Source organism: Dasypus novemcinctus, chromosome 3, assembly GCF_030445035.2.
Source record: "Dasypus novemcinctus isolate mDasNov1 chromosome 3, mDasNov1.1.hap2, whole genome shotgun sequence".
Lineage (NCBI taxonomy): Eukaryota > Metazoa > Chordata > Mammalia > Cingulata > Dasypodidae > Dasypus > Dasypus novemcinctus.
In genome coordinates this window covers 138,177,943-138,191,812 of record NC_080675.1, presented here as the reverse complement: position 1 = coordinate 138,191,812, position 13,870 = coordinate 138,177,943, and the positions used below count along the sequence as shown (strand labels likewise).

Below are 13,870 nucleotides of genomic sequence, written 5' to 3'. Positions count from 1 at the left end.
TTGTCCATCTTTTGATCCTTTCGTTACTCTTTCTGATAGTCATCATTTCTATACTCTCCTTCAAGCCTCTCTCTCATCTGTCCTTTTTAGCTGCAGAACTCCCTTTAGTGCTTCCTACAGAGCTGGATTCTTTACAAACTCTCTTAGTTTCTGTTTATCTGATATTTTAAACTCATCCTCATATCCAGTTTTGCTGGATAAAGAATTCTTGGCTAGCAGTTTTTCTCTTTCAGAGCCTTAATTATAGCATACAACTGTCTTCTCACCTCCATGAGTTCTGAAGAGAAATCCGCACTAAGTCTTATTGAACATCTCTTGTATGTGATGTTTCACTTTTCCTTTGCTGCTTTCAGAATTTTCTCTTTATCTTTGGTATTTGGCATTCTGAATATTGCGTGTCTTTGGGTAGGCCTATTTGAATTTATTCTAATTGGATTACACTATGCTTCCTGGACACATATAGTCATGTTTTTCATGAAAGTTGGGAAATTTTCAGCCATTATTTCCTCAAATACTCTTTCTGCCCCTTTTCCCTTCTCTTCTTTTTCTTGAACTCCCATAACATGTATGTTGGTGTGCTTCACACTATCATTCAACCCTCTGACCCCCTGCTCAATTTTTTCCCATTCTTCTCTCTCTCTGTTCTTTTCTCTTTTTAATTTCAGTTGTTCCTTCCTTTATATCACTGATCATTTCTTCCATGATTTCAAATTTGCTGTTGTGTGCCTCTATTGTATTTTTAATCTTACTTATTGTGTCTTTCATTACCATAAGCTCTGTTATTTTTCTATCCAAGATTTCAAATTTTTCTTTGTGCTCACCCAGTGTCTTTTATTTCTTTAGCAATGTTGTCCTTCAACTCTGTGATTTGATTTAGGCTATTTGAATAAACCTCTTTGATTAGCTGTTTCAAGTCCTGTGTCTTTCCTGGAGCTTGATTTGTTCCTTTGCCTGAGTCATATCTTCCTTTTTATTACTATGGCCTGTAATTTTTTGCTGATATCCAGGCATCTATTCTGATGCTGAGTTTACTCTGATGTTCAGTTTCGCTCTCTTACCTAGGGATTTACTATTAAGCAGATGTGTGCTACCACAGTTCTCTGACTCTTGGTTCAGCTTATTCTAGATATTTAGGATTGCCCCTGTTTAACTGTTCAAACCAGTGCTAAGGACCCAGTAATGGGGTACAGGCCAGTTTTCAAGGGTCTTGGAGAAGGGACCAGTAAAGGCACTTGATTGTCACTTTTATTTATTTTTATTTTTCCCTTTTCATGCACTTTTCTCATCTGCCAGAAGATGGTGCTCTTTGGCAGACCACTTAGCTCAGATCCCACATGCTGGGGGAATGCATTCAATGTAACTTTGTGGTGGGTGGTACAGAAGAACTTTCCTCAGAGCTAGCCAAGCTTCACAAACTTTCTCAGAAGTTGTTCTACCTGGTGGCTGGCTTCACCCTCCCTTCCTCTGCCTCCTCAGCAACCAGGGAAGGGCAGTAGGGAGGGTGTTTGAGAAGGCAGATTATCTTTAGCTCCCTGCTGGCTCTCAGTGCAAACCGTGTCACAGCCCCACCTGGCCTGGAAGTGGCAAACCCTCCAATGTGACATAAGAAGTTTGCTGGCCAAAATCTGAATTTGTTGTAGGCTGTGTCCCTTCCCCTCCCTTTCTTTGGGAAGAAGACCTCTGCAACTCCCTCAGTCTGCAGCCACTGCACTCCACAGCCACTGCAGTCTGCAGACTGCTGTTTGCTCCGAGGGTGGGGTAGTATAAAATCCCAGCTTTACTCAATGGGTTTTTCAGCCAGATGAGACTCCCTCCCTTCATCCCTCTCCCTTCTGGGTGGTGTGTTGCCTTCCCCTGGTGTCCTGAGCCCCAGAACAGCCCTCCATACAGTCTCCACCTATACTCCAGCTATTTTTCTCAGGGATAGAAGGTATCCCGCTGCCTCTCTAATTCTCCATCTTCCTAGAAGTCTGGCAAACATCATTATTAATAGTGAACTGTTAGAAGCAAACTCTTTAAAATCAGAATTTTAAAGAGACAATGATGCCCATTGTCACTTACTTCTATTCAATATGCTGAAGGTCCTAATTAGTGTGGTAATTAGTAAGAAAGATAAAAGTAAGATAAATAAAAGTAACAAAGAATTAAAAGGAAGAAACAACTCTGTAATTATTTACTGAAGAAGCAAGTGTTTTATAGAAGATAGAAAAAGAATGTATCAACAAGTTATTATATTTAATGAGTGATTAGTCTTGTGGCAAAGAAGCAGCTGCATTTCAGCTTAAGTGCAAAAAAAAATATCAAAAGTAATTTGAAAAGATGCCATTTACAATAAAAAGAAGAAATAAGAGATCTCAGGGTGATGGAAATGTCCTAAAATTAGATTGTGGTGAGGGTTGTACAATTCTGAAAGTATACTTTTTATTGAGTCATATGCTCAAAGCAGGTGAGTTTTATGATATGTAAATTATATTTCAATACAGTGGTTAAAAAATAATGCACCTAATAATAAATGTAACAACCAAATGTTAGACCTGTGTAGAGAAAATAAAAGTTGTTGATAGATATTAAAGTAGACCTAATAAAATGGAGAGATATATCATGTTCATGAATGAGAAGATTCAAGTCTCCCCAAATTACACTATAGATTCAAAGTAACTCCAATCAAAATTCCAAGTCATCTTTCCTAGGGACTTGACAAGATTATTTAAAGATAAATACATAAAATATTGATGGCCCTAGAATAGACAAAATTCTCTTGAAGAAGAATAAGGTGGAGGGCCTGCTGTACCAGATTTTGAGACTTACAACATTATGGTGGGAATAAACCAATTGACCAAACAGGTTTGTGAGACCCAGAGGAAAGCACACACATTTTAGAAATTTGTAATGTACTGGATGTGGCATTGCAAATCACCTGGGAAAGACAAGTTATTCAGTAAATGATGCTGAGACAATAGGATATTTACCTGGAAAAAGAAAAAGAAAAGGAATCTCTACTTCATACCACACAAGAAAATAAGTTTCAGGTGGAAAGACTTAAATGTGGAAGACAAACCTTTAAAACACTTAGAATGAAATAAAGAACACAATGATGGGGGAGGTTGTTGGTGTGGAAGGAGTGGGCTGGGGGGGTAAGGGGTATACAGGAACCTCTTATATTTTTTAATGTAACATTTTTTTATGTGATGTATATATCTTCAAAAATGCAATTTACAAAAATGATGTGGTGGGGAGTGGGTTATATGGGAAAAATAAATAAATAATAAATTTGAAAAATTTAAAAAAACGTAATTGGATTAAAGAAATAAAGGAGACTATCTTAATGACTTCATTAGTAAGAATTTCTTAAACATAGCCTCAGAATGCTAACCAGCAAAGAAAATATTTGATGAATTTGGCTACATTAAAATTAAGAACATCTGATTATTAAAAAGCACAATTAAAGAGTGGAAAACAATTACAAACTGGGAGAATATATCTGAACTACATGTAACTGACAATGTAACCCAGAATATGTATAAGAACTACTGCAGACAGATTAAAGAAAAGGAATGCCCAATGGAGAAGTGAGCATAAAATATGAGCAGACATTTTATAACAGACAATATAAATAACCAAGGATACATGAAGAGATGCTTAATTCTATTAGTAATTAGAGCAATGTAAGTAGACATCACAGTGAAATACCAATACTATCAAACTATACTGTGCCAAAAATTTAAAAGTCTGACAGTACAAGTATTGATTAGGATGTGACTAAATGACTAAACAGGAACTCTTATTCACTATTTGTGGGAGTGTAAATTTGTACAATCACTTTAGAAAACAATTAGGTTTTTTTCTTATAAATTTGAAGATTAACAAACTAACAATCCAACAGTTCTCCTCCTAGATATATAGCCCATAGTCTGGTTCTCAAACTCTCTGTGGTGAAAGACTATTTAAAAAACAACAACTTTCAATCTGTTCTGGACTGCTACTTCAGTGAAATACGATAAAAAAAAAACTCCTGGAAAAAATGATCATATATTTGGATAACAGTTTCAAGTTACTGTAAGAGTTTCTAAATGTTTACTCCCAATTTCTGCATCTATCTCATCTGGACCGTGACTGTAAGTAGACTATCTGTGGATCAAACTAAAAAAAGCCTTTCATATGTTCATCGGGAGATAATGTACAGAAAAGAATAGCAATATTGTTCCAAAAAAAGAAATGGAAACCATCCAAATGATCACTGAGAGGATAATGACTAAATATTATGTATAGTCTCACAATGGACTATTATAGAGCAGTGAAAATGAAAGACCACGGATGAACATTCAAAGAACATTAGAAGCATAATGTTGAGTGAAAAAGGAAGTGACAATAGTGCACGTACAATATGACACCATTTTTATGAAAAAGCAAAGCGAGGGTAGTGGTTCCCTGTGTGTTGAAGTACAGGGAGGCAGGAGGGTGGGATGGCAGATGTACCCTGGAGATACAATGACTTTGATACTGTTCTAGATGAACAGACTTAGCCTCTCATCCTCTTCACCTTTTTCTATCATCAGCTTCCTTCTCTAGCTACTGCCCTCTCTTCTTCCTCCTTTTTGTTATCAAGCTTTTAAAAGAATCATCAACACACATGTCCTCTTCCCTCTTCCTGGGCTCTGCAGTTAGTGTCAAATGCAGCAGTCACTTTCTGGTGCTTACCTGCCTGGATCTCTGAGCAGCATTTGGTCCTCATCTCTCCTTGGTGGTCTTGTCACCTAGACCTCACACCTTTCTTGGTCACTATATCACGCAGCTTCTATTTCCTCTTGTACACTGAAGACTTGAAATTTGCTAGCTCTGGCCCAGGCCCTGATACCCAACTGCCCCTGGTCATCTCCTCAAACTCACCATCTCACTGGCCCCAAGGATGTCCTCATGTCCCACAGGTGGGAGATGTTCTCTCTCAGACCAGATTCAGAGAAATGTGGATTCCCTCCCTGACTTCTTTCCTTTTCCATCACCTTCCAGCACTGACTTCCCTGGTTTCCACCAGAAAGTTCTCAAGTGCCCTTATCCCTAGGCACCCATTTCTCCTTCCTGCATTTTCATCTCCCCACCCTCTTCCTCCTTTTCCCAGTGTTCCTGTGTTCCTATGTACTTTCCCTCTTCCTCACTATCAAGGCCTGTTTTTAAAAAGTTTCTAAGTTTCTCCCAGAATAACAGGCAAATTCCTCCCTCAAAATTCTTAGACGAGGGAAGCAGATGTGGCTCAAGCAGTTGAGCCCCTGCCTTCCACATGGGAGGTCCCAGGTTTGGTTCCCAGTGCTGCCTAAAAAAACCAAACAACAAGCAAAACCAATGAAAAAACCAACTCAGGGAAGCTAATGTGGCTCAGGGTTGAGTGCTGGCTTCCCACATTCGAGGCCTGGGATTCAATCCCTGACTCCTGGTACCTCAAAAAATTCTTAGACCTACCACATCTCCATCTACTGCTCTGACTTTCCTTAGTGGGGATTTAGGGTGGAAAAATTTAGCACCAAATTCCCTACTACAATCTCCTCACATTTTCACACTCCTGTTAATTCTTCATTATACCTTCTTTCAGCTCCAGAAATCGTCAACTATGAGCCCCTGGGGCTGGAGGCTGACATGTGGTAAGTTGTGGCCCAAGGATCCCTACAAGGGCAGGAGGCCTCAGACCATAGCTCCAGTGATGTCCCCCTTGCCCATGAACACCCTTTCTCCACACCCACCTTGCAGAGCTCCTGAGCATGGCTGAGTCAGAATTTTGTCAGAAGTAGAGGAAAAAAGGAGCAAAAGGAGAGGAGAGACATGAGGTGCAGGCTCACTCTCGAGGCCTCCCACAGTCATGATAAAGATAATAGCAACAACAGCTCAGCCAGCCAAGTGTTCACTGAGAGCCTCTCGTGTTCTGGGCACCGTACTGGGCCTGGGAATACTGCAGTAGTTTATTCCTTCCACAGATGAGACCCCTTTCATTTGAACAGTGCTTAACAATTTGCTGAGCACCTTCATTACTTAATTCTACCAGCAGTCCTAGTTACCGTGCTCCTCATTCTATGAGAAGAGAGGGTCAGAGATGATAAGGGACTTGCCCAAATCACAGAGCCAGCAAATTCAGGAATCTGGTCTCAAAATTGGGTCCTATGACTAAATGGCCAGAGCTTGCAGATTCCAAACATGGCCCAGACTAATGGAAGCATGGGATGGAGAGGGGCTTGGGGCTTGAGACAGTATCCAAGGGCCTCCATGAAGAAAGCAAATAACTTCTTCACCTGAGAGCCCTGTGGGAAGTCCTGTTGCTGGTCTGGGGTTGGACCCAGACCCCTGACTTGACTGTTCTTTGTTTTGCAGGAGCATAGGAGTTATCACCTACATTCTGTGAGTGTCCTTGGTCCCAGGGCTCCCACCCAGCTTAGATCTAGGGGAACCAGAAGTTTTGAAAGAGGGGCAGACAGATAGACTGGCTGACATTTACTGAGCACCCACTGTCAGCCAGGTGTGTTAGAGCCATACAGCAAAACTGAGGCTACATGCTCTTAGCAACATTTCATATATTTGTCCCTGGGGTTGAGATTGAGCAAGAACCCAGAAGGGCAACCTCTGGCGCTCCATCCTGCAGCCTGTACCTGTATCCCCACTATGGCCAGGGATCAGCTGTCCAGCCTCACCCAGGCTGAGGCTTACTGTGAGAATATCAGTTTTCACTCAGAAGCCTGGACAGCCCTATATTAAAGCTAGCTATGCCTTCCCTGATCCTGCCTCTTCTCTCCTCTTTCCCTTCCTTTCTCCATATCCCTTTTTCTTCCTGTCACATTCTCTCTCTTCCTTTCTACCCCACCCTCTCTTTTATCCCCCCAGAGTCTCTCCTTCCTGTCCCAGGTGTATTAAATTGCTTAAGCAGAGATTTCCAGCTTAGCCCTTTTGAATAGTGGATTACATCTAGATTGGAGTCAGGCAACTCTGTCACTTACCATCTCTGTGGCCTGGGGCAGGTACTTAACTTCTGGGCCTGTTTTCCTCATTGGAAAAATAGGAACCACAAACTCCCTGCCACGGGGATTAAATAAGCCAGTGTGTACAAATTTTCTAGCACCAGTTCTGGCACTTGTGTGGTGGACCAATAGGTGTCCATTCCATCAGAGCTTCACTTTTGCCCCCTTACAGCACACATGGAAAATGATGTTTTTATGGTACACTGAGGTAAGAGTCTACCCACGTCCAGAGAGGACGAGGGGTGCCAGCTTTTGACAGCTGAGGGGATCATTGTCTCAACCCTCCAAACCAGTTTTATGAACCTTACAGCAGGGCTTAGACTGGGAAACTCTGCATGAGGTGGCAGACGCCCTGAGCTGCTACAGGGGCCCTCAACCCTGGCTGCACATTAGAGCCTTTAATAACAATTGTGGCCCAAGCCCCATCCCAGAGCTAGAAAATCAGTATTGCTAGGTATGGAGTCTGGGCATTGGTATTTTTAAAACACTCCTGCTGAATTTGATGCAAAGAGAGAGATGTTGTTTCTTGAATCCTTGGTTTCTTCAGAACTCTGGATTCCATTTGAACTACCAAAGAATCCCAGTGTCTATAGGGCACACAGTCTTCTTGTGGTTCATCTCTCAACCCTGCTTTACTGAGTGCCTGCTCCCAGGTGGGCCCTGGGACAGGCGCTCAGATACTAATGCTTGCCTGGAGCTCCCTGTATCTGGGAGAGACACCCATACAGCTAATTCTCACCCAGTGGGACCAAAGTTATGCTGGAGGAGTGAACCCATATCTATGAGGCACAGATGAGGAAGCCACTGGTTTTACTGGGGCTCGGGGAGATTTGATGAGAGAGAGGGATTAGAACTGGGCTAAGAGGAATGATGTTAATTCTCGAGGTGGAGAGGGAGGGGAGGCTGTGTTGGATGAGGAAACAGTATAAGGAAGGCAACGGTGAGAGTGTTAAGTGTGGCTGGAATATAGGGAACATGTGGTAGGGACCAACTTCTGCAGGTCTGAAATAGCTTGCCAGGAGTGTAGATGTGATCCTATAGAAAATGGGGAATAAAAAAGTTCTTTATGTTTTATCAATGACAATAATAATGTTCACCAATTCTCCAGTTCTTAGTATGGTCCAGGATTGCACAAAACATTTTATGTCTATTATCTCTTATTTATTCTTCACAACAATCATGTGAAGTGGGGATTTTTATTTGCTTCATTTTACATGAGCTCAGAGAGTTTGAGTAATTTACCTAGGTTCACACAGCTCGTGAGTGACAGAATTGGGATTTGAATGCGGGATTGGGATATCAATTTTTCCCTGTGCACCTTGCTGCTGCCATGCTAATAAAGTGGCAGTGGGGATGACGTTCAAGATATATTCTGTAAATGGATTCAACAAGTCTTCTTGGCTAGATGTGGGGAGGGAAGGGAAGGGAAAGTTCAAGAGTGCTCTTGTGTTTCTAGCTTGGGCATGATTGTGAAGTGATGTCATTAATCATGGCAGGGAGCGCATGGAGGAAAGTTTGGGCACAGTGAGTTCTGGGACAGTGGAACATCCGGAGAGAGGTATCCCATGAGCGAAGGGAATTGGAGTAGGAGATGGCAGACTCAGGAGTCCTATTTATATGATATACCCTCTACATATTCCACAAACCCTGCCAGTCCCTAGTGGTCCATCTATTTCCGCACCTCTCTGGCTTTGCTCAATCTGCTGCTCCCTTAGCCTAGATCTTTCTATCTTCTTCTGACAACCTCTCCATTCTTCAAAACGCAATGGATGCAAATGTCATTTCTACCAGGAAGACTGCAGTGGGCCCTCCTCTTTACTTCCCCCCTCCCAAGTCCTTTGGACTTCCATTATACTCTGTTTTGCTGGGGATTACAGAGAGCCATGTCTCTGTGTTTCTCTCCCTCAGGTTTTGAGTCCCTTGAAGACATGGTTTATCTCTGCCAGGTTCTTAGTTGGAGCTCCATAAAGGCATATTGAATGGGACTCATTCAAAAAGGCCGTGCTGATCGGCCGCCCAGTCTGATGGTATGGCTCAGGGTCTCCCATCTCCATGCATCAGGAAGGGTCAGGGTTCCCTGAGTCCATCACCCCCATTTCCATCTACTTTCCCCCGTCATGTGGTTCCCTCTCTGTTGTGCTCAGCCTAAGTGGAGCATCCCCTTTCCTGGGAGACACAAAGCAGGAAACGCTGGCAAATATTACAGCAGTGAGTTATGACTTTGACGAGGAATTCTTCAGTCAGACCAGCGAGCTGGCCAAGGACTTCATTCGGAAGCTTCTTGTTAAAGAAACCCGGTAAGAGGACGGATAAAGGCGTTGGCTTCTCAGGTGCTGATCCTCTCCTGTCTCTTCCCTCGCCTCTCCCGAGGAAGTGTAAGTCTGCAGGCTGTCTTGGCTTTGCAACAGGCTGTCGTCTGCACCATGGTGTTCTAATCTGGGCAGGTGCTGAGAAGTGGGGACTGGCCGAGACATGGCATTCATCCCTCTTTCTATTTTCTTTTCCTGATGAAATGCAAATAACTATGTGTGTGTGTGTGTTTGGAAACCAGCCTGAGATTTCTAGGGCTCCTTATCTTGTTCTGTCTATCCCAAAGGCACCTGGAACAAGAACTTGGAAAGAAAGTGTCAGGGTTTTTAAGCCAATTCAGGTTGAGGGGTGGGGAGAGGTGAGGTGGACTCAGAGGAACCCTTACAGGTAGAGTAGGAGAAGAGGAATAGGAGACATGTCAGTCTTCCCCCTTCCTCAGGGCCCAGGATGAGCCCCATGGCTGTGGGGCTCAAAGAAGGAGATGGCAGGGAACAGTAGGGTGCCAGGTGCCTAGGGCATAGCCTAGATGGGGGTGGGGAGGGACGACAAGGTATGGCACAGACTCTAGAAGTAATGTCTTCTTGATTCCACAGACTCCAGAGAGGGCCAGGGTGCTGTCCTCTTAAGTGTGGGACCCTGATATCCCAGACTAATGGCAATGCTAAAAAGGGTCACCCGACCTGGCTCCCTGGGTACAGAGCAGCACAGTGCAGAGAATGGATCAGGGAGGCAAACAGAAAAACAGAGACCAGAGGTTTAACAGTGGAGAGCCAGATGTGTAGGATTCTGCGTGGAAGCAAGCCCAGCAGAGCATTTGACTCTCCTGTAGGGTGGTGTTGGGCCCTTCAAGTTGGGGACTGAAGGTGGGAGGTTATGTAAGGTCCCTCTGCCCAGGGCTTGCCTGGACTGTTCTTCTCTCGAGTGCAGGGAATACAGTCATCTCCCCAAGCATCTCTATCTCTCCCCACCCCTTATACTGGTTTGATGACAGCAGTCAAAGAAGGCCCAAGTACAGGACTAAAAACCGTAAGTACAGAGGCAATTGCTTCTAGCTTCTGTCCTCTTGGAACATCATTGCTTCTCATCCTTGCTACAGGAGGCGGCTCACAATCCAAGAGGCTCTCATGCACCCCTGGATCACGGTAAGCTTGCCAACGTTGAGTCCCCGCAAACAGGGGGCCCCTGCTCTGACTCCAGGGCTGGCTGGGGGTGGCCACATGCAGGAAGCCCCTGGAGAGGCCTTTGCTTGACCTACTGACCCTCAGGGCACAGGAGAAAGCTAGTGGGAGAGGGGAGGGCAAAGGTTTGGGCTTGTTCAAACAGGTTGATGCTAGTTTAAGTTTACCTTTCACAGATTCAGGCTACTTACGAAATGAAAACCCTAACGAACCTCAGCTGAAACCCCTTTTCTTTGGGGCCCTCTTCTGAAGTGCTCTTTGTTAGGATATAAATGTCACTTTGTTAGGATATAAATCCAGATTCCCCAGTTGTAGAGAGTGATTAGTAGCAATTAAAAACCCCAGCTTTGTAACCAGGGCTGCTGCTTTCTGATTTGGGGGGTTTCTGATTAAAGCATGATGCCCAACCTGTTACCCAGCTTCTTAAGTCACCTTGAGGCCTCAGAACAGGGCTCTGAGATGGAGGCCTGGGGGTAAAGGAAGTAACCACTCTGTTAGGGCAATTCTATTCTCTTGGGGGAATGGGGACGGGGAATGTAAAATGGAGAGCTCCCAGCTGCTGGTTTTTCAGAGGGTCTTGCAGCCTGGTCTAGTGATAAGCACTAGGGTTCTCACCCTAGTTCTGCGGACAGATGGCTGTGTATTCCAGGGGATGTCATCTGCCTTTCCATTCCCCTTACTTGTTAAGTGAGAAGGCCAGAGAGGGTGAGCTGAAGTGGTGAATCTGTAAGTGGTGCAGATGAGAAGGGGTGGAGGTCCATGGAATATGGAGAGGAGGGAGAAGGTCAAGTTAGGCTGCCCCTTGAAGGGTGGGAGAGGCCCTGGGTGCTCCAGGTCTGGGGTCGGGGCTAAAGCACAGAGCTGGGGCCTCTGCTGGGCTCCCTCCCTGCTCCGCATGCTGAGTGTTGCCAAGCGCTCGGGAGCTGGCTGTCCTAAAGGAGTGTGCGCCAGGCCCTCAGGGCTGTGGCTCCAGCCTGCTTGGCTGCGTGAGCACCCATTAAATGCCCTGCGTGTGGAGACCCCCTAACAACCGTGGACCACCCTGCCTTGATGTGAACATGAGGGCAGCACCCCCGCACTCCTCGACCTTTCTTCTGGTCTGCGGGGGTGCTCGTCCCACCCCGATTCTCCTGGCAGCTTGACGCAGGCAGCGAATGCCAAGGCCATGCATGCGCCCTCTGCCTGCACCAGGAGCTGGCCTTTGGAGCATGCGTCAAGTTAACCCTCTGGTTTCTTCTGCCTGAACACCCACCAGTCGAAAGGAGAAGTCAGGGCCCCCGAACAGCGGAAGGCAGAGCCCACCCAGCTGAAGACCAAACACCTGAGAGAATACACCCTCAAATGCCACTCAAGCATGCCGCCCAACAACACCTACGTCAACTTCGAGCGTTTTGCCCATGTAGTAGAAGACATGGTTCTGGTGGAGCAGGGCTGCTGTGCCCTGGCGGGAGCCCACGATGCCCTCCAGGACGATGTGGAGGCCCTGGTCTCCATCTACAGTGAGAAGGAGGCGTGGTACCGAGAGGAGAGTGAGAGAGCCCGGCATGACCTGTCCCAGCTCAGGTACGAGTTCCGCAAGGTGGAGTCCCTGAAGAAGCTCCTGCGAGAAGACGTCCAGGCCACGGGGTCCAGCCTTGGAAGTGTGGCCAGGAAATTGGACCATCTGCAAGTACAGTTTGAGGCTTTGAGGCAGGAGCTCTCAGCAGACCTACAGTGGGTTCAGGATCTGGTGGGCAGCTTCCAGCTGGAGAGTGGGAACACAGATGGCCTGGGCTCCATATTCCGCCAGGATACCAGTGAATCCCTGACGGAGCTGCTCAACAGATCATGCAGCCAGGAAGTCCTGGCCAGCTTGAAGCTCTGAGCCCCAGAATCCCGTCGGTAATGCACCCTGGATGGTTTGCAGAAGCATGCTCTCAACTGCCCTGCCAGGACTTCCAGCTAAAATTACCCTGCAGGGAAGGTGTGTCTATAAACTAGCCTGCCACCCCTCCACTCATCCAGATTTCCTGAGGTGCTGGTTAATTATTCATTCTGCACCTTCCCTTACTAACCTGGTTTTCCACGGAGGGTGCTGGCAGGGCAGTCACACTATAAAAACAATTAAAGAACAAATAGTCCTCAGTGAAAAGCTTTAGTGTACCCTTTTCCAGAGGGAGGAACACCGACCCTGGGGAGATGCTTGATCACTGATTTGAGATGATGGATTTGTTCACATCTCACTTCTCAACTTCATACCTTATGGATTACAGATCTTAGGTAATATTTGCATTGACTAGTCAGCTTGATGCTTCCCTGATGCTGAAGCAGGTACTCAAAATGCACAGAGCAAAATAGTATTGCCTTTTGTGTTGACTTTTCATTTTCCAAGCACTATTTGTTTGTGACCTCATTTGATCCTTAAAAAGAACTCTGCGAGATAGGAAGGTGGGTGGTGGTATTATTATTTCCATGTGACAGGTGAGGAAATTGACTTGGGGAGAGAAAGTGACTTAATCAGGACAGCTCATGTCTAGTTGATACAAATGAAACAGGAATCCAGGATGCCCAACTCTCAGATGGTGGCTATGGAAGGTAGATAATAACACCCACCTTAATAATAAAATTCAGATCTCATAGACAAAGTAGGCAGCTTTGAGTACTCAACCAGGTGTAGGTAGAATGCCTTGTACCTCCAGGTGTTTGCCGCTAGAATTCTGCCCTCAACAGTTCACTGTTCTTTCCCACTCTGCTCCTGTCAGAAAACTGGCCTGCACTGCAGGAGGGAAGGGGCAGCATCCTCTCCACCCTTTCCCCCTTCTGGCCAAGGGACCCAACTTTGTGTGAAGAATGAAGACCAAAGGCCTCTCAACAAGAAGTTTCCTTTTCTGATGCATCTAGAGCTTTACGCCTTGAAAGGCCTAAGAAACTCCATGAGAGTTTGTGGGGAAGGTGGGCAAAAAGATTAGGAAGCACAGGACTGTGGTCCCTTCATGACCCAAAGCTTTGCACACACCTCCTGAGGACTGTATGGTCTGATCTTCCTGACCCCAAAGGAAGGGCCAGTCGACTGACTACTATAAACTGCACCTGGAGTATGGGCCCTGCTCTGTGCTAGAAACAGGAGTGGGGGCCGATTGAATAGTGTCAAAATGTCTTCACAGCCTCACAAAACACCCTTGTGGACTTGGCGAGGTAAATGTAATTCCCAGTTTAAAGAGGAGGAAACAGAGGTTCTGATCTGCCCAAAGTCACATCATTAGAGGCAAAGTGGAGGCTTCTTAATGACTGTTGCTCTTTCTGCCTTCCCCGACTGTCCTGCCTCCAGGAGTCCCATTGATTCACAAATAATTATTGAGCACCTACCAACTGCTAGGGTAGCTTGGAGCTGGGGATACAATGTCGCGT

At 45.4% G+C, this 13,870-nt stretch overlaps 1 protein-coding gene across 4 annotated transcripts in view; it reads left to right on the top strand.

The window, feature by feature from the left end:
• DAPK2 (death associated protein kinase 2) overlaps positions 1-13,870 on the top strand; it is a 143,012-nt gene that overhangs the window by 116,685 nt on the left and 12,457 nt on the right. For 3 of the 4 annotated variants that reach the window (XM_023591194.3, XM_058294323.2, XM_071214237.1), the window contains 5 exons: positions 5,585-5,633; positions 6,355-6,381; positions 9,140-9,292; positions 10,402-10,447; positions 11,739-12,364. In XM_023591194.3, coding sequence (XP_023446962.1) covers positions 5,585-5,633; positions 6,355-6,381; positions 9,140-9,292; positions 10,402-10,447; positions 11,739-12,347 — 884 coding nt within the window. In that variant the 3' untranslated portion in view covers positions 12,348-12,364. The remainder of the gene's footprint in view (positions 1-5,584; positions 5,634-6,354; positions 6,382-9,139; positions 9,293-10,401; positions 10,448-11,738; positions 12,365-13,870) is intronic. The other variant, XM_058294324.1, reaches the window with a different exon arrangement.